The 19,635-nt window shown below is 40.4% G+C and overlaps 5 protein-coding genes across 7 annotated transcripts; 4 read left to right on the top strand and 1 right to left on the bottom strand.

The window, feature by feature from the left end:
* Positions 1-1,241: 1,241 nt before the first annotated feature.
* LOC106433556 lies at positions 1,242-2,342 on the bottom strand. The gene is made up of 3 exons (XM_013874387.3): positions 2,089-2,342; positions 1,610-1,871; positions 1,242-1,520 (listed from the first exon to the last, which is right to left on the bottom strand). Exons 1-3 carry the CDS (start codon positions 2,227-2,229, stop codon positions 1,456-1,458), a joined length of 468 nt encoding a protein of 155 aa, XP_013729841.1. The 5' UTR covers positions 2,230-2,342; the 3' UTR covers positions 1,242-1,455.
* A 227-nt stretch (positions 2,343-2,569) lies between these two features.
* Positions 2,570-3,086, top strand: LOC106433574 (50S ribosomal protein 6, chloroplastic). Its single transcript, XM_013874405.3, has one exon. The coding sequence runs from the start codon at positions 2,570-2,572 to the stop codon at positions 2,906-2,908; it is 339 nt and encodes a 112-aa protein (XP_013729859.1). The 3' UTR covers positions 2,909-3,086.
* Positions 3,087-3,655: 569 nt separating this feature from the next.
* Positions 3,656-5,834, top strand: LOC106433583 (microfibrillar-associated protein 1A-like). Its single transcript, XM_013874414.3, has 3 exons — positions 3,656-3,810; positions 3,992-5,182; positions 5,511-5,834. Exons 2-3 carry the CDS (start codon positions 4,005-4,007, stop codon positions 5,620-5,622), a joined length of 1,290 nt encoding a protein of 429 aa, XP_013729868.1. The 5' UTR covers positions 3,656-3,810; positions 3,992-4,004; the 3' UTR covers positions 5,623-5,834.
* A 580-nt stretch (positions 5,835-6,414) lies between these two features.
* Positions 6,415-12,020, top strand: LOC106433593 (protein IWS1 homolog). 3 transcript variants are annotated; one of them, XM_022711886.2, is made up of 4 exons: positions 6,415-6,629; positions 7,003-10,014; positions 10,342-11,567; positions 11,850-12,020. In XM_022711886.2, exons 2-3 carry the CDS (start codon positions 7,048-7,050, stop codon positions 11,554-11,556), a joined length of 4,182 nt encoding a protein of 1,393 aa, XP_022567607.1. In that variant the 5' UTR covers positions 6,415-6,629; positions 7,003-7,047; the 3' UTR covers positions 11,557-11,567; positions 11,850-12,020. The 3 variants fall into 3 exon arrangements, with proteins under 3 accessions (XP_022567607.1, XP_013729877.1, XP_013729884.1); XM_013874423.3 differs by having other exon boundaries at positions 10,342-12,020; XM_013874430.3 differs by having other exon boundaries at positions 6,469-6,838; positions 10,342-12,020.
* A 2,910-nt stretch (positions 12,021-14,930) lies between these two features.
* LOC106433609 (5-methyltetrahydropteroyltriglutamate--homocysteine methyltransferase 1) lies at positions 14,931-19,365 on the top strand. The gene is made up of 11 exons (XM_013874440.3): positions 14,931-15,117; positions 15,706-16,071; positions 16,160-16,247; positions 16,617-16,744; positions 16,827-17,218; positions 17,324-17,487; positions 17,571-17,651; positions 17,746-17,912; positions 17,993-18,098; positions 18,205-18,455; positions 18,545-19,365. The coding sequence occupies exons 2-11, from the start codon at positions 15,722-15,724 to the stop codon at positions 19,113-19,115; spliced, it is 2,298 nt and encodes a 765-aa protein (XP_013729894.1). The 5' UTR covers positions 14,931-15,117; positions 15,706-15,721; the 3' UTR covers positions 19,116-19,365.
* Positions 19,366-19,635: the final 270 nt, after the last annotated feature.

Genomic DNA, 19,635 nt, shown 5'->3' on the forward strand with positions numbered 1-19,635 from the left:
GAGAAAACACAAATCACCTTTTTTTTCTTCCCGTCTCACTCTTGTGTTTTTTCTTCGTGTTTGATTCTTCCTCTTCGAATCATCGTCTTCGATTTTTTCTCTTCGAGTCCTCGTCTTCGATTCTTCCTCTTCGTGTTCGATTCTTCTTCCTCGTCTTCGTTCTTCTTCAATTTTTTTTCGATTCTTCACCAACTTCTGATTTCATCATCTCTTAAGATTTGATTTTTCGTGATTTGTGTTATGGGTTTTCACTATTAGCTACTGATTCGTATCATCTACTAATATTGTGTTATGGTTTATGTGTTAAATAGATCGGTGATTTGTGTTCATAACGAAGTTGGTGGCGAGTCTGGCGACTGTTTCTGTTTCCGCAAGTCAGACAAAATTACGAATTTTTTAAACTTATCTTGAATTTTTTATAACTTTGAAACATGAAGTTTAAAACTTAAAGTTTAAGTATGTGACATCTTTAAAATTGAAAACTTAATAATCTTTAAATTTTTAAAACTGAAATTATGTTGTTTACATTAAATGGGCGTATGGGCCGCCCATGGATAGCCCAACAAATCATGGTCTTATTTGGTTATGGTCGCATTTGGACATGGTTCTATTTGGGCTTCGACCAAAAATATCCAGCAAAAAAATGAAACCCATTCGGACACACCCAAACCCGCCCAACCCGCCCATTTGACATCTCTAAATGCTTTCATCATCCAATACTTCGGGGTAATATCTCACTATCAAATTGGAGGAAGAAGAATCAAAACGGCTTTAGTATGTTACCTCAGGGGAGAGTTTCTTGGGCTGCTGCAATGATGTGTATTGGGTTACTATGTAGCTTATTCTGAGGATCCATATAGCCATAACTCTTACAACACAATTCCAAAACATATTATGCGACAAGATATAGAAAAGACAAAAAGACTAGCTGAGTGCGAGAGAAAGAACATGAAATAACATACACAAGAACATATCAAATTAATACAAGAAAATACCTTTTTATTGCTTTTCAATTTCACTGTGGCTTTTTCAAGCTTGAGAGTGGATGTTCTTCAGCTTCCTATGCAAAATGCACTTAGAGAAAGAATGTACATACATAAGTGAAACGACGACTGATTCAATTCTCATCCTAACTCTACTTTACTTTCTTTCCCTCAGTTTTCATTGTCTATATCTGAATGCATAAACAATCAAAATAGCAATAGAAGAGAGAGGGATAACTTCTGATTTAGTCACAGCCATTTAGGAGATAATTTTTTATACAACAATAGAAAGATGAATTTAGTCTTTTACAAGATTGTGGACTACATCAGTACATGAACACAAATCTATAAATGGAACTGACAAAGGTAGGATTCTGCAATAAGATCAGAGAAGGCACAACTTATAAAAGTGGCAAAACAAGTAAAATGAGGACAAAACCATGACTAAAAACAAAGTGAAACTTGGGGGTCGTTAATGGCCCAAGTGACCACGCCCGCCACAACTTTTACACATAATGTTACCACTTCCACCGCAACCTACATCAAAACAATCAAATTGGTTAATACATAACATTATATAACTTGAGCAACATAAGAAGAAAGAAAAGCATGATAGGAGAATTGACCTAAGCAACGGACTTTAACAATGATGCCTTGGCTCTCCATAATGGAGTCAACGTATAGACCAGTTCCAGAGCAAGTGGCACAAAGCAATGCACCTTTCGCTTCACAACAAATGCAACGCTTATTATCACCAATCTCTCTCTCGGACATAGATAATCCAACTGGCTCATCGATGATCTCTTCAGGTATGGGCTTGTCGTAACAGAACATTGACTCGAGACTGCTTAACTGTCTGTTCACATCTCTTTTTACACATGACTCAGCCTACATAATTTAAACAAACAATGATTCTTATTAATGCTAGTACTCGTAATCATCATCATCATCATCAAACAAGTCATGACATTTAGAATCTGCATCATTTCAGATGCAGATAATTTGAAATAATTTGAAATTACTGATGATATTAGTTAATTCGTAATCCAAATTGAGTGTTCCACATGAATGAAACATAAATCTCAGCAGAAGGAGAGATATTAACCTTGAGAGACGAAGAAGGAGGAGGAAGAGAGCACACTTTTACGCGGGAACCGAATAATCTAGGAGAAGGAATCACGCGTCGAGTTCTTCCGCCGATAAAACTCGGTTTCGCCGGAAAAGCAAAATCTAAAGCGGTATTCATCGTCGACGAGAGCGAGATTTCGAAATCGAATAGAGAGATGAAGAAGGTGAGTGATGATGATTAGCTTTGGAACCATCGCCGGTCATAGGTCTTGTTGTTCGCAATAACCGAACTATACCGACAATGGTATCCGGTTATCTAAATCGAGCATATATCGCTACTCGTAATATTATTTAAACCGAACGATAATGGGCCGTTGTAAATATGGGCTATATCTTCTGGCCCAATAGAACCTGCGATAAAACGAAAACTTGGAGAAGATATGGTAGCTCCTTCTCTAATCCGAAGCTAGAGGCTCTCATACTCACTTCAACTGCAAGCAGAAAGATAAGGCGAAACAATGTCTGTGTCAGCGATCTTTGGCACCGGAATCGCCACAGTCGGTTGTTCCCCGGCTCTCCGCCAGTTTCAAGTTCCGAAACTGGGAAACGGAGGAGGAGTGGGAGGAGGATTGGGGATGGTGATAGAGTGTTCGTCGAGGCCGCAGAAGAAATCGACGGCTCATCACAGGAAGACGAGGCCGAAGAAGACGCAGCCTTGGGACATTAAGAGGAAGCCCACCGTTTACGCTCCTCTTCCTCCTCTCCCGCCGGATTGGTCTCCTCTCGCTCTTTCTTCCGACGACGCTGGTGTCACTAGCGCCACCGCCGGGGATTTGGTTTCAGGCGGTGCCGCCTAGTTATGAGATATGTACTGGTCGGGTGTTGGAACCTAGTTGAGAACTTATGTTGCTGTCCGTTTCTGTCAGTGTGTTTCTGTTTTCATGATGTCTGTTTCCTCTTATCAACTTTGTGTTTGAACGGTGAATGAATGTACCAAACTGCTAAATTTTAAAGCTTCAAGCTTTTTCCTCTGTTTTCTTTTGGTTTAAATGTCTCAGCTTTTATGCCTATCACCGTGTGGTATGGAAATGATGAAATGAGAGGAATGATGAAGACCAAACACTAAATCAAAGTAGATAAGGAGCAGTCACAGTATGACAGTTGCATAATTTTTACTTTGTGGTTGCTTGATTGCAGTAAGCTTTGTGCTATTCAGTATTTGCTTGCATAAAAAAAAGCACTTATTTTTGCTGGTTAATTCTTGCCGTAGTAATTTGTTACCTCAGTGGTTGCTAATCAAACGTAAGAGTATAGCATTTGTTCATTCAAGTGATCTGTTAGCTGGAACGGTTTTGGTTACTACAAAAACAAACAATGGGAATGGTTTTGAATACTGAAGAATTCGGTGGTGATTACAGGAGCTGGACTTGGACTCATATTCTTGGACTTGCAACAGAGTTTGCCTCCGGGAATGGAAATAAGTAAAAGCATTTTAATAGTTAACCATTTTCAGATCGAGATGTTATATTGAAGGCCCAATATAAACAAACATATTTTTAAAAGGCCCATTAAAGCCCAGTAGAGCTTCTAATAGTATTCGCGTGGCATCGTGTTTTTTAGTTATCGTTCTCCGGTCCAGAGACCTCCTCCACCGTCTACTCCCTCTCCGTCACGCCACGATCCTTAGGGTTTCTGTCGCACAGTTTCGTTCGGATTTTAAATCCTCCCCCTTCCGATTCATCTAGCCTTCTCCAAATTGGTAAGTTTCGTTCAATTCTCTCGTCACTTTCTTCCGTAATTGATTTATCTACGTGTGAGAATGTGTTTCTGTACTCACGCTAGATTCAGAATAGGTTTGAGATCATATACCTATACGCACATACATATCATTGATCTCGATTTATTACAAAAAAAGCTTGAATCAGATCTTTTTTTTGCAGAAACAAATAAACGATGTCTGTTACAGCGGGAGTGAGTGAAGCCGCACTCGCTACACGCGCCAAGCTACGAGGTGGAATCGGCCAGACCAAAGTGAAAAGATACTGGCCCGGTAAAGCTCCCGAGTGGGCCGACGAACCCGAGGAAGATGAGGATGTCAGGATGCAAAAGGTTGATGCTTTAGATCGAAAGCATGATGATTTAGGTGTTGCTAGAAAGGACGATTCGAGACTACGTCGTTTAGCTCAGACTAGAGCTGAGAATCGCGAAGAAGTTAGAGCTGATCATCGGCGTGTGAGACAGGCTGAGATTGTATCTACTGAAGAGGAAGAGCTGAGGAATCAAGAGGAGGAAGAAGATGAGGATGCATTGGAAGAGAGGAGGAGGAGGATTCGCGAGAAGAATCTCAAAAGAGCTCAAGAGGAGGCTGACTTACTCCCCGTGGAGGAAGAAGACGAGGTGGAGGAGGAAGAGGATGAGGAAGAGGAATCCGAGTACGAGACTGATTCTGAAGACGACATGCCCGGTATTGCAATGATCAAGCCTGTTTTTGTACCTAAAGCTGAGAGAGATACCGTGGCGGAGCGTGAGAGGCTTGAGGCTGAAGAGCAAGCTCTCGAGGAGTTAGCTAAGAGGAAACTCGAGATGAGGAAGATTGAGACGAAGCAGATAGTGGTCGAGGAAGTGAGGAAAGACGAGGAGATACGCAAGAACATGTTACTCCAAGAAGCGAACATCGGAGACGTGGAGACGGACGACGAGATCAACGAGGCCGAGGAGTACGAGGTTTGGAAGACGAGGGAGATCGCTAGGATCAAGAGGGAGAGGGACGCGAAGGAAGCGATGCTGAGAGAGAGGGAGGAGGTTGAGAAGCTGAGGAACATGACGGAGCAGGAGAGGAGAGAGTGGGAGAGGAAGAATCCTAAGCCTTCGTCAGATAAACCGAAGAAGAAGTGGAACTTCATGCAGAAGTATTATCACAAGGGAGCTTTCTTCCAAGCGGATCCTGATGATGAGGCGGGGTCCGTGGGGACTGATGGTATATTTCAGCGTGACTTCTCTGCTCCGACGGGTGAAGATAGGTTGGATAAATCGATTCTGCCTAAAGTCATGCAAGTTAAGCACTTTGGTCGCAGTGGGAGGACTAAATGGACTCACCTTGTTAATGAGGATACAACAGATTGGAGTAACCCGTAAGTCTTTTTTCTTTTTTTACATTTGGTTAGTCATAGGCTTCTGAAGACCTGACTTATTTAGGATTGAGTAGAAACATTAAGCTGAGAACTGAACTGAGTTATGTTAGGGGCAATCTTGTGTCTGTTTATTCGTAGATGGAGCTGCAGATTGTGAATTATTATGGGTAGTCATAGGCTTCTGAAGACTGGCTTAATAAACATTTGAGTAGAAACATTAAGCTGAGAACTGAACTGAGTTATGTTAGGGGCAATCTTGTGTCTATTTATTCGTATATGGAGCTGCATATTTTGAATGATTATTTTGACGTTATGAATGATTGTGCAGGTGGACTTCTAATGATCCTCTACGCGAGAAATACAACAAGAAAATGGCAGGTATGAATGGTCCTATTGAGAAACCAAAGGGGAGCAAGAAGATGAAAGATTGGGAGAAATAAACAGCATCAAGAACTGTTCGAGTTTAAGCCAAAACTGAAACAAAGTGGTATGTTCTAGTTAAAATAAAAAGAATCTTGCTCTGTTATCGCCGAGAACTTTATCTAAATCGCAGTAATTATTTAATATTTGCTTTGTTACTACTCCTGGACAAGAGACATCTGGTTGTAGGAGCGTCTCTTGTATTGGGATCAATCAAGATAACTTTTTATGATTCCGCTTGTATCACGAAAGCATTTCTTATTTTCATCATATAACATTCTGAATACATTAAAGAATCCAGAATTTTGTGTCTTGACCTCATCAAGATCAAACCCAACTTTCCAACTTGCACAGTTGCACCATGTCAACATTAAATCAGCACAGCAGATTCACCGAGGGCGAGGTGGTCCAATGGAATGAGCAACTAACTAGTGTAGCCAGTCTCAAAGGCACGTGAAAAAGAATGGGATCACAAACCATGCTCAAGATGCCTATCAGTTAAAAATGGGATCACAAACCATGACCAAGAGTCTGGTATCATGGTCAGTGTTGGCTTCAGGATTGAGGGGAGCATTGAAATGGAAGCTCATTTAAGTTCTCGTTCAAGTATTTGACCAAACAGACTCACCAATCAACTTCTAGATACAATAAAACAGACAATCTTTTGTTGCGTGCTTCTAGTCTTCTACTCATAACTAATTATTTTAATTTTGAAATAATAATCAAATCTGTATTTTTCTTTATAATTAATTACAAAGAAACAAACTATGTTTAGTATGATTAAAATAATAAAATGGAATAATTGTAGGAAAAGTAGGGGCGCCACCACTACGGCACCAGCTTAGTAACAAAAGAGCCCAACGAAGAATTGATCATTCGTTTTTGCTGTAAAGAAAGCTAAAAACAAACAACAGAGCCCACTCTTCTTCTTCTTCTTCTTCATCATCGTCCCTAACGATCGTTATAGTCAACACTTTTTTTGATTCTCCTCTCTCTCTCTCTCTCTCCAATTCAATCTCCGCGTACGGTACGTCTCCGACTTTCTATCCCTTCCCCACGTCTCTCTCCTCCCTTTCTCTTTTTTTTTTTCATTTCATTTTCCCTGTCCACGCGCCATGTCTAGTTTAGGGCTAACGAACTGATGAGAAATTGTTGAATTATCGCATTTGATCTCTTTTTTTCTCCACGATCGGTTCCCTCCTACCTGTTGATTGAGCTCACCAATCACCGATTAGGGTAATCTTCGATTTATCGATCCGATTTGGAAATGATTTACCTTTTATGGGCTCGTGTGTGCCTTAGATCCGATCTTAAATGTTGCATGTGATTTGATCTAAAAGTTTCTCCCTTTGAATCAAAGTTGCTAACTTTATCTTTAATTTGAATGTTTGTTCTTACAGAAACAACCTGGAGACGAAGAAGAGGAAGAGGAAGAAGAAAAAAAGATGATGAGTGATCGGTCGGAGCTCAGAGTCCACCTACGGAGATCGTTTGACATTATGATCAAAACCTCCTACAGATGGATCTGCAATCATCCCTTCCTCCTCGGCTTCGTCGCGTTTTTGTACCTTCTCCACAGAACGTGTCCTCTTCTGTTCTCCGCCTTGGTGGTTGCATCTCCCGTCTTGGTGTGCACTCTCGTTTTGCTTGGAACGATTCTGAGTTTCGGAGAGCCGAACGTACCTGAGATCGAGAAGGAGAAACCGGAGACTGTCTACGAGGCTGCTCCTTTCAGAACCGAGGTCTCGAGGGATCCTTTTTCTACTGTTGTTGTTGAGAGAGGTGGTGGTGGTGGTGGGGAGAGTTTTAACGTGGAGAGGTTCCTGGGGAGGGAGAAAGAAGAAGAAGATGTGGTTTTGGATGGGAAGGATGTTGCTGATGGTTTAGTGGAGAATCTTCTGAGTGAGGTTGATGACGATGGGAGACCTTTTGATTATAGGCCTTTGGTTGATGAGACTCTTGATGAGGTGAAACGTGGTGGTACTCATGTGAGGTTTGAGGAGAGAGCTTTTGTTGTGGACGTGGATAAGAAGAGAGATGGGGTAATTGGAACTGAACAATCATTAGATGCAATGATGGACGATTCAAAGGAAGATCAGATGGATGTATCTCCGGTTTCTCCTTGGAGACCGATGAGGCACGAGGAGGACGAGGATGATGATGCTGATGACTCGCTGGACTCTGGTTCAGACGGTGCGGAAAGCTCTTCGCCTGATCCTTCTATGACTGACATCATCCCCATGCTTGACGAGCTTCACCCGCTTTTACACACGGAGAATCCAGGTCGTGGCGTTGCGGATCTTGATGGATCGGATGCGGCTTTAGAAGGGCCGCATAGGAGTAGTAGTGATGAAGGGATGGAGTCTGATGTTGACAGCGAAAGTAATGGAGAGGAGGGAGATAACGAGAACGAAGAGGAAGAGGAGGAGGAAGACGAGGATGAAGAAGAGGAAGAGGAGGAGAAGAAGGAAGAGAAGGATGATGAAAGCAAATCAGCTATCAAGTGGACAGAGGCTGACCAGAAGAATGTTATGGATCTTGGAACTCTCGAGCTCGAAAGAAACCAACGGTTGGAGAATCTCATCGCTAGGAGAAGAGCTCGCCACAATATGAGAATGATGGCTGAGAAGAATCTGATTGATTTCGATAGTGCTGAGATTCCCGTTAATATGCCGCCAATCTCAACTGCAAGGAATCCATTTGATCTTCCGTATGATCCGTACGATGATATGGACATACCAGGCTCTGCTCCGTCCATTATGTTCGCTAGGAAGAATCCATTTGATTCTCCATTTGATCCGAATGAAGAAAAGACAGACGTCAAGGGTGACGGTTTCGAGGAAGAGTTATCTTCTCAGCAACCGAAGGATCAAGTGTTCAGAAGACATGAGAGTTTTAGCGTTGGTCCATCGATGCTCGGAGGTCCCAGGCATGATAGGCTGCGTCCTTTCTTTGTGCTGGAAAGATTAGCAAACGAGGGAACGAGCTATTATCCATATGAAAGGCAGCTCAGTGAAGTTAGTGAATCAAAAGTCAGTTCTGTTCCTGATACTGAATCTGTGTGCACAATCCTGGAGGATGACGAAAAGAAGGTGGATGAACAGGATGCTGATAGAGATACAGAAAAGGCTTCTGACCGTGATGAAGAAAAAATGCATTCCGCTTCTGACCATGATGATGAAGAAAAGAGCCATTCAGGTTCTGACCGTGATGAAGATAAAAGCCATACGTCAGAAGATTCCGATTCTGATGAACAAGGTGATAGCAGGAATCTTCATCACGACGTGGCTGAGATTGTACTGGGAAGTCCAGAGGCAAATCATGAGGAATCAAACGTGACGGACGGAGAAACTTCTGATAAGTCAAAACATGATAATGAAGAGGATTCCAGTGATAGTGATTCATCCTTATCAGAGACAGAAGAAGAGATAGGGGATGTTAGTGAGAATGAAGCAACGATGGTCTCTGAGCAGAAAGTTGATCTTCATGAAGAATCAGAAGCTTCTTCTTTTGGAGGATTAGAAATCCATGTTCCAAGAGGGGTGGATGATGATGATTATCACCATGATCATGATGTAGCGCCTGCTTTCATTACTGCACGCCCCTCGCTGGAGGACTTAGCAGCTCATGATCTTAGTGTGGATGACCACCACGTAGAACCTGTTTACGATACGAGTCCTCGTTCTGGCAGTAGGTTCCCATCGTTTTCTTCGGTGTCGTCTGATTACAAACCGGATCTACCTGAAAAGAGTGTGGAAGAAGTACAGGAAAATGCAGACAATGAAGGTGAAAATGCGGAAATTCATTCCACTCCTGATGAGACTGAGAGAAGTACAAGGGAAGTAGGAGAGAGTAGCTCACATGTTACAGGAGAGGCAAACCTTCACACCGGGGAGGTTGGCGGAGTTGAAGGTCACGAAGATCTGCATGAGGAAGTAAAAGAAGTATCTTCAGGGATGCTTGAACAACATCTCCCAGTTGAGCATACAAGTTCACCTGATGTGGTACAAGACATAGCTGAAACTTCAGTTAACAGATCAGTATCTGAAGGGATAATGCACGAGGAACAGGATAAACAAAAGGCTGAAGCAATTCTTCAAACATTCAACGCAGACATCCCAATAGACAGTTACTCCACTTTGTCTTCTGGAGCAGTTGAGTATGCTGAGACGCATTCATTTAATGATGAAGATGTTCAGCAGTCGGAGCAAGATTCAGTTCAGTCATCAGTTTCTGATGCCAAGGAAGAAACACACCCCAACCAAACTATGGATATTGAAGTAGACTCTGTGAATGCTAGTGTCCAAAATGTGGGATCCGAGGAAACGACTCCTTATGAATCAGATAGAGAACTGACCTGGTCTGATAAATCTGTGGTCGAACAATCATCACCTGGACCTGGTGAAGATCAAGTAAGTCATGAACTTATCTTCTCTCGTAGATGCACATCATTATACATTTATCTGATGCGTTTGGTATACGAATTTATACTGCTCTCCTCTAAGCTTGAAATACTCTGTGATATACTTAACATCACAACCTACAAAATAATAGAGGGAATATACGAGATCAGTTACTTGATGCTGCATTGATATTATTTTCATCTAGATTTGTTTTTTAGCTGGAAATGGATATAATAGCAGGCAAATACCTCAAAACTATTTAGAGTTCTCTTTTGTTCTTTCTGCAATTTATTAAGCAAGAGATCTGTTTCTTACCGTTGTGATGCGTTATTGCAGGCACCAGCTCGTGCAGCTCCTGTTAGTGTGGTATTTTCCCGCAACATCACTTTCCACGAGTATCATGATGCTCCTGAGGATACAGCCGATTTATCTTGTTTGACATCTGACACATCCTCATCTCCAGCAGAGTCTCCTGAGTACAAAACACCTATGGTTGGTGAAGGCTCAAGGGCGGAGTTCTTCCAAGAGACTGTTTACGACGAGCTTGACCATGTGGTGGAGCGGTTAGATCAGCTTACAGATTTACATGCAATATCTGAAACTCCTCCTGAAGTTATCAACGAAGAGGCAGACGAGATCAAAGAGATTGATGAAGGATTGTTGTCTGAACTCGACACGATTGGAGACTTCAGTGTTAAGGAAGTTGTGACAGATTCTGAACCTGGGCCATCTTCGATAGGATCAGAGACTGCCAACGAACTGACGGAAGCTCTGCCTGTTTTGGAAGCGAGATCGGTTGAAGACATAGAATCTGCTTTCCAGCAGATCAATGAAGGATCTGAGGTTGAGGATGTTATTCTTCCTAGTACCGTTCAAGACCAGTTGGCTCAAGAAAATTATGGAACCGAGTCAGATTTGACAGTTGTGGAAGCTACATCGAAGGATGATCTAGATACTGCTATGAACCAGGCTGTTGAAGAGAGCATGGGCAAGCAGCCAAAGTCACCAGAGCCAGAAGGTGGGTCTGGAGATGTCAAGAGTGCAGTAGAAACCGAATCATCAGGGTCTTCAGTTGAAGAAAGGTCTCTTGATGAGACAAATGTTCATCTGAACAACACACCTGTGAAAGAAGAAAAGAAAGAGGAAGAGGAAAGTAGACTGAAAGAGGAGGGAACCACATCCGATGTATCGTCTATCGAAACTCGATCACTGGAGGAAATCCCAAAACCTTCTGAACCAAAAGAGGAGATGGCCATGGAAGTAATCTCTGAAAGAGTGGTGAATCCTACAGAAAATGTAACAGTCAGTGATGAAGTTGTGACTGAGGAAGCAAAAGCTGAGACCTCAAGCAATGCTGATGCGATTGTACAGAGTCATGATTCCAAAGAAACTCCGGAAATTTCAGGGGAAAGCATTGCAGAGCAAAAAGAGAAGACAGAGAAGAAGAAGGACAAGAAGAAGAAGGACAAGAAGAAGAAGGAGAAGAAGAGTAAGTCCAATTCTTCAAGCTCGAGCTCGAGCTCAAGCTCTAGTTCAAGTGACTCAGATTGAAAGATCGAAGGGTAACACATCTGAACTCAAGTAAATATATGTTTGTTACGTGGTAATGATAGGCACTTCTGGGTTTTGTGTTTTTCATCAGACTGTGTGCTCTGTTTTAAGAGGGGCAAGAAGAAGCCGCTAATCTTTTTTTTTTGTACCGAGTTTTCTCTTTTTTTGCTGGTTTTGTGTGTCTGCGTTTTCCTTCTCTCCTATTTCAGCTTTCATATTTATTGATTCGATTGATTTGTATCTCTTCATCAGACTGTGTGCTCTGTTTTTGGTTTGTGACTTGAAATATGCAGCTCTATAAATTGGATTGTATTGAACATGGGAAGTGAGAGCTGAGAAAGTGTATTGCTGTTTGGATTTTTCTTTGAACGTGTTGAGTTTGAGTTGCTAGTAGTGTAAGCACTGTAATCTATAAGAATGGACTCTTACCTACTACCTAACAAGGGTTTGGCTTTTCGTTTTCATTATATACTCGCTCGCCTGTTAACAAGAAGCCTTGTGATTGAGATTCAGGTGAATAATTTCTGAATTCTATTTATAAATTATTATCTTCTTTCTGAATCTTGAGATTATTCGAAATTGCTTAAATTAACAGCTTTCAAGACAAATGATGATGTATACGTATGCTTATCATTATTAACTCACATGGCTAAAAGCATACCTTTATCACAAAAGCTTATAAACCAGCAATAAGAATGTTTTTGGATCTTGTGATTCGTTTATTATTTTAATTATACGATCTACCAAACTCAAGATGACGCAAAAAAAAAAAGTGAGATATACTAAAAAAATATGGTTTTTATATGTAATTTTCACAAATACGCGTACGGGTTAATTCAATAATTTCATAAAATACATCACAAAACTTCTTTTTGCGTGTGAGCTGAATCAGCTGATTACTCCTGTTTAGGATTCAAAACAATAAAATGAAAATAAAAAATGATCATTCTCATTAAATGCTCGTGTGAATGTTGCTATTTTTATAATGGTAGATCTAGTTCTAAATCCACCGACAAACCAACCTTAAGGATGCATATGCCTTGTTACTTGAAGTCTCATCTCATGTAACTGATGTTCAACTTATTTGCTGTGATTGACAATTACTCGTAAAATAAACAGCGCAGAATACAAATCATATAATTAACCTATAGTTTTTATCCATATTGTGTCAAACACTCTTCAGTAAACATTTTGTTGACGTTGATTAAGGAAGAATCACTACTTTGTCGACTGAGGTATGACTGGTTTTCCCGCTACCACCCGCAAACGCAGCTTTTGCGATTGGTAGCGGTTGTTGGCGTTTTGCAACAATCGCTCAAACCGTTCCAAACCGCTCCAAATCGCTCTGAACCTCATAAATTCAAAAGCTGGTTTCAGCTAGCGTTTGCGGTTGCGGGCAGTTGCGGGAGAAAAAAAAAATTTCTTTTTTTCCAAAACAATATAAATACAAAAATAAAAATATTCAATAAAAAAATTAAATGGGAATTATAAAAAAGCTAAAATATATCTATTATATTTTAATTAATATTATAAAACTTTAAAATAAAAAATATTTTCTATAGTTAAAAAAAAATTAAACTATAACTTTCTAAATATAAATTTTATATTTATTATAATATTATTATTTTTGATATTTTTATAATTGTATAAAATGTAAATATTGTTAAGTTATTATTTAACCGCTACTGCATTTGGTAGTTAACCAGTCATAAGTATCTCGCAAACGCACCAATTTCTAACCGCATAACCAGTCGTACGAATCTCTTAAAACCGCTAGAAACCGCAACCACCCGCATCCGCAAACTCCCGCAACCGCAACCGCTGCGGTTGAACCAGTCAGGCCCTGAATTGTCGGTTTGGAGCAGCATCACCATCTTCTACATTTTATTATTTTTTAAACTCGAAATACACACCTACACAGTTTCCGATACAAGAGAATGGTACTCAAAAAGTCCAACCTAGTTCTTGAACTTGGACCATACTCACGACTCCCTCTACAAGAGCTTATACATTAATAAAGTAGTGTATGTACTATGGTTAGACTTCTATAAACATTGAACTACATGATAAAATTAAGGATCAATGATTGGTATGAGAAAAACCATATCGATCCCACTATGCATAGATTTCTTAGACTACTAGTATGTGATATAGACTTTTAGTCCTTCGAATGTCCTAACGCAAGCTTGAGAAACAGTGAGGTTCTTAAGATGTCTATACAAAGTTTATTTTGCAAGCGTCAAAATTTTTTTGCTTATCATTAATATTCAAGATTTAACTTCATAAAAACATAAAGAAAATTCAAAATAGGATTAGAAGGAAAAAGTAAGATGTAATTAAGGGAAGCGATGAAGATAATATAAGTTAAGAATCAATATACGGTGGCCAAATCATCAGCAAACAACAACATCAAGACCACTCATCACTTTGCTTATGAATCTTAAACAATTACATATATATTGTGGGGCCACAATCCTTCTCCACCAACTATAGTCACCAACCATAATATTTTTCTCGGCCAGTTCTATAAAAACATAAATATCATGATTATGACTATTGTATTTACTAACCTAAAATGTATTTTTAGTAGTCAAATTATGGGAATTTATTTTTTATTTTATCAAAAATAGTCAGCTTCAACCTCCACATGGTTTCCAAAACGCTGCCGAGCACGAGCAGCGCTCAATGTCGATACTCTTCGTGCTGAATGCTAAACGCCGTCGTATTTAGCAGAAACTTCACTGTGAAATGTGAATCCCCACCAACCTCCGTGGGTCCCATGCCACCTACTAATCGCTCCACGCACACCACCAACTCCCCTTCACGTTTTAATTCTCTATTTAATTTCTTAATACGACTAACTAGATGATTAGGATTTACTACAGTAAAAATAAATAGATTGATCTTTACTAATCCAAACTACTAATACAAATTTGAAGCTAAGATATTTCTGTTAATTAGTTAAGATATTATCTAAAGATCCGTTTTAGTGAACCATATATTACTTTGTTCATATTTTTAAATTTCAAGCCAAAATACATACGCAACTAAAATACATTGAAGAACATAAATTACTAATAATTTTTTTAACTAAGTTTTATATGAATTTATTTTATTTAGTATTCGAGTATATATATGATTTAATTATAAATAATATGTGGTGAGGGAGACAAATAAAGAAAATTAGTGACTGTTTTTTTTCTGAAATCAAAACATATTGTGGGAAAATAAAATGAAAAGGTGATAGGTATGTTGTAGTACTGATAGAATCGTATTTACTAGCTTTATTCATACTTATTAATTTTCCACACTTTTGGTAAGAAAATATATTGTAGGAAAATAAATGCAAATAAATAGCCGTAAAAAGAAAATAAAATGAAAAATAAATGATAAATGCCGAAAATATCAACCACCAGATCTAGACAATAATGCAGAGAGCCCAACGATCTATCATTATTTGTTTTTGCTATAAATAAACTCGCAAGCCCACTCTCCTTCCTCGCCTTCTCTTCTTCGTAGCCAACCCTTTCTTCTTCTCTTCTCCGATTCTTCCTCCGTGAGGTACGTCTCCGAGTTTCTCTACCTTCCCTACGTTCTCCCTTATTTAGCTAGCTTCCCCCTTCGTTATTCATTTCGTTCTTCGTCTCCACGTTGTTGTTATTGTTATTACTACTCTCTCGACTGTGATTAGATTTGAATATCATATTTGGTTCTATTTCTCCGCGATCTGTTTGTTCGTAGTGTATATCTAAACGGTGAGAGACTTCATCAGTCACAGATCTGAGTTTCTAGTGTTATTCGATTCGTAGATCTGGTTCTCGATCTGATTTGCGATCTATTGAAAATGGTCGTCGTTATGAGCTCGTGTGTGTTAGATCCGCTTTAGATCATCTCCTAGTGATAAAATGTTGCATGTGATCTGATCTAAAACTTTTCAAATTCCACTCTGAAGTGGACTCGTCTCGTTTATCTCAATCATATAATACGACAAAAAGCTGCTACACTTTTCGATATTTTTTTTTTTTGCGTACACGTGAACTGTTGTTGGCTGCTTTCTTGGAGTCAGTAACTTAGCCTTATTATTATATATATTAATAAATCTTTTATTTAAATATGAGATATTGATCTTGTTTGTTTTGTTTGTTGCAGTTAAAGAAAATCAAAAATGGCGTCGCACATTGTTGGATATCCACGTATGGGCCCCAAGAGAGAGCTCAAGTTCGCGTTGGAGTCATTCTGGGATAAGAAGAGCACTGCTGAGGATCTTCAGAAGGTGTCTGCTGATATCAGGTCGGGTATCTGGAAGCAGATGTCTGAGGCTGGGACCAAGTACATCCCAAGCAACACCTTTGCTCACTACGATCAGGTTCTTGACACCACCGCCATGCTCGGTGCTGTTCCACCCAGATACGGTTACACCGGTGGTGAGATTGGGTTGGATGTTTACTTCTCCATGGCTAGAGGAAATGCCTCTGTTCCCGCCATGGAGATGACCAAGTGGTTTGACACCAACTAGTGAGTCTCGTCTCCCTTGCAGCGACATTGTTAGTTGGGCTTTTTTTTTTGAATATTGGACTAATGTAATGATGTTTTGTTGATGCAGCCATTACATCGTCCCTGAGTTGGGCCCTGAGGTTAACTTTTCGTACGCATCGCACAAGGCTGTGAATGAGTACAAGGAGGCCAAGGCTGTACGTATTATTCTTCGCTATTTTCAATTTCTTATGAATTTTACAGTCTGCTTTAGGACTAATCTATTAGAGATAATAGGCTTTGGTTCCAGGATTTACTGTTTGAGCTTAGATTCACTGAACGCTGTTTCACATAATCACATAGACAAGTGATGAATTAAGAATATACTCACTTGCACATTCATAAACACCAGTTACTTGATAGAATAGCTGATATAAATTAATTTGACTCTGGTTGTGTTTTGACACCTAAAGTAGTTTCTTGTTCTTCTGCTAATTGTCGTTTGTACACTTAAAGTAGGTTTCTTTCTTTCATCTGCTAGATTGCTATTCTGAAGTTCTGATCCTATAAAACTTTATGTTATGCAGCTTGGTGTTGACACCGTCCCCGTACTTGTTGGCCCTGTCTCTTACTTGTTGCTTTCTAAGGCTGCCAAGGGTGTAGAGAAGTCTTTTGACCTTCTTTCTCTTCTCCCCAAAATTCTCCCTGTCTACAAGTAAGAAATCACTTCCTTTTTATTTTAGTTATGAATGATCGTCTAACATGTCACTGATATTATGACCTTGATTTGTGTACAGGGAAGTGATCACCGAGCTTAAGGCAGCTGGTGCCACCTGGATTCAGCTCGACGAGCCTGTCCTTGTCATGGATCTTGAGGGCCACAAACTCCAGGCCTTTACTGGAGCCTATGCTGAACTTGAATCAACTCTTTCTGGTTTGAATGTTCTTGTGGAGACCTACTTCGCTGATATCCCTGCTGAAGCATACAAGACCCTTACTTCGTTGAAGGGTGTGACTGCCTTCGGATTTGACTTGGTTCGTGGCACAAAGACTCTTGATTTGGTCAAGGCCGGTTTCCCTGAGGGAAAGTACCTCTTCGCTGGTGTTGTTGATGGAAGGAACATCTGGGCTAATGACTTTGCTGCGTCTCTCAGCACCTTGGAGGCACTTGAGGGTGTTGTTGGAAAGGGTAATATGTCCTTCCAGAATCATCTGCTTTTCACCCTTGTTACCCAACAATACTCTCAAAAACAGATATTTTAAATTTGATCTTTATCTTTCTCCATTGATGCAGATAAGCTTGTGGTCTCGACCTCCTGCTCTCTTCTCCACACCGCTGTCGATCTTGTCAACGAGACTAAGCTTGACGATGAAATCAAGTCATGGATGGCCTTTGCTGCCCAGAAGGTCGTTGAAGTGAACGCATTGGCCAAGGCTTTGGCTGGTCAGAAGGATGAGGTATTCTTCACTTAAATTTTATCCACCTGCCTCTTTATTGGATCCTTGAATAATCTGCAATTTAATATTGTATTTTCTTTCAGGCCCTTTTCTCTGCCAACGCTGCTGCTTTGGCTTCGAGGAGGTCTTCCCCAAGAGTCACAAACGAGGGTGTGCAGAAGGCTGTAAGTTTGACGTCAAAGCTCAGCCATGTTCAGTCACTGATTTATTTTTTAATCTTTTATTAATCGAGGTGGTTTATGATTCTTGTTATCTCAGGCTGCTGCTTTGAAGGGCTCTGACCACCGTCGTGCAACTAATGTTAGTGCTAGACTAGATGCTCAGCAGAAGAAGCTTAACCTCCCAATCCTGCCAACCACCACCATTGGTTCTTTCCCACAGACCGTAGAGCTCAGGAGAGTTCGCAGAGAGTACAAGGCGAAGAAGTAAGTCTCCCTCAGTTTAATCCCTGGTATTTCCTTCAACGGTATGATACTAATGGTTTCACTTATCTCTATTTAATTAGGGTTTCTGAGGAGGACTACGTTAAGGCCATGAAGGAGGAGATCAAGAAAGTTGTTGACCTCCAAGAGGAACTTGACATCGATGTTCTTGTCCACGGAGAGCCAGAGGTGAGCTTTTTCTTTTTTAATTTTCTATGTTATCGCTGAGAATGCAAAGCTATTGTCGAAGTCCTTGTTAATGTTTCTGACGAGATATTTTTCAACAATTTTGTAGAGAAACGACATGGTTGAGTACTTCGGGGAGCAGTTGTCTGGTTTTGCCTTCACTGCTAACGGATGGGTCCAATCTTATGGATCTCGCTGTGTGAAGCCACCAGTTATCTACGGTGATGTGAGCCGTCCCAAGGCAATGACTGTTTTCTGGTCCGCAATGGCTCAGAGCATGACCTCTCGCCCAATGAAGGGTATGCTTACCGGCCCTGTCACCATTCTCAACTGGTCCTTCGTCAGAAACGACCAGCCCAGGTACATACAAAACCTTTAGCCTGAAACGAACACAGTTTACAAGAAAGAGAACGAAGTCCCTAAAACATGTATTTTAAATTACTTTGCAGGCACGAAACCTGTTACCAGATTGCTTTGGCCATCAAGGACGAAGTCGAGGACCTTGAGAAAGGTGGAATCGGTGTCATTCAGATCGATGAGGCTGCACTCAGAGAAGGACTACCACTCAGGAAATCTGAGCACGCTTTCTACTTGGATTGGGCTGTTCACTCCTTCAGAATCACCAACTGTGGCGTCCAAGACAGCACCCAGATCCACACTCACATGTGCTACTCCCACTTCAACGACATCATACACTCCATCATCGACATGGATGCTGATGTCATCACCATTGAGAACTCCCGATCTGATGAGAAGCTCCTCTCTGTGTTCCGTGAGGGCGTGAAGTACGGTGCTGGTATTGGTCCAGGTGTCTACGACATCCACTCCCCAAGAATACCATCTTCTGAGGAAATCGCAGACAGAGTCAACAAGATGCTTGCTGTCCTTGAGCAGAACATCCTTTGGGTTAACCCTGACTGTGGTCTCAAGACCCGTAAGTACACAGAGGTCAAGCCTGCCCTGAAGAACATGGTTGATGCGGCCAAACTCATCCGCTCCCAGCTCGCCAGTGCCAAGTGAAGAGAATCTTGAAAAAGGGATGAATGATTTGAACAAGGAAACGAGTTCTTTTTTTTATCTATAATGGTTGTGTTTTTGTTTGGGTTGATTACTTTTTAAAAAATATTTTAGTCGAAGTTAGATTCGATGCATATGGTTTTCTTTGGATTTGCTGCAATGTCTGTTTTCTTTTAATCTCCTTTATTTCTCTGATGGAATGTCTTTTTGTAAGGTCTCTTGAAAGGAAATAAATGATCGATTCTTATACAAATATTGAACTGTTTCTAAATAAGTATTCGAATTTGAAGTACAACTAATCCTCCTCATTGACGTCAAATGCAATGTACATCCTCATTGATGTCAAAATGCACATAAATTAGATGACGTTTCAATGTATTTGCTTATTACCAGATGTTATTGATTGAAATGTGTTTTAAGTATTATTAATGATGTTTATGTTTCAATTTATGTGTTAAATTAAAAAATGCCAAATAACAAAAATGGAGGGAGCATTTTTTCTTGAAGCTGCTGAAACTTTGAA

This window comes from Brassica napus, chromosome A3, assembly GCF_020379485.1.
Source record: "Brassica napus cultivar Da-Ae chromosome A3, Da-Ae, whole genome shotgun sequence".
Taxonomy (NCBI): domain Eukaryota; kingdom Viridiplantae; phylum Streptophyta; class Magnoliopsida; order Brassicales; family Brassicaceae; genus Brassica; species Brassica napus.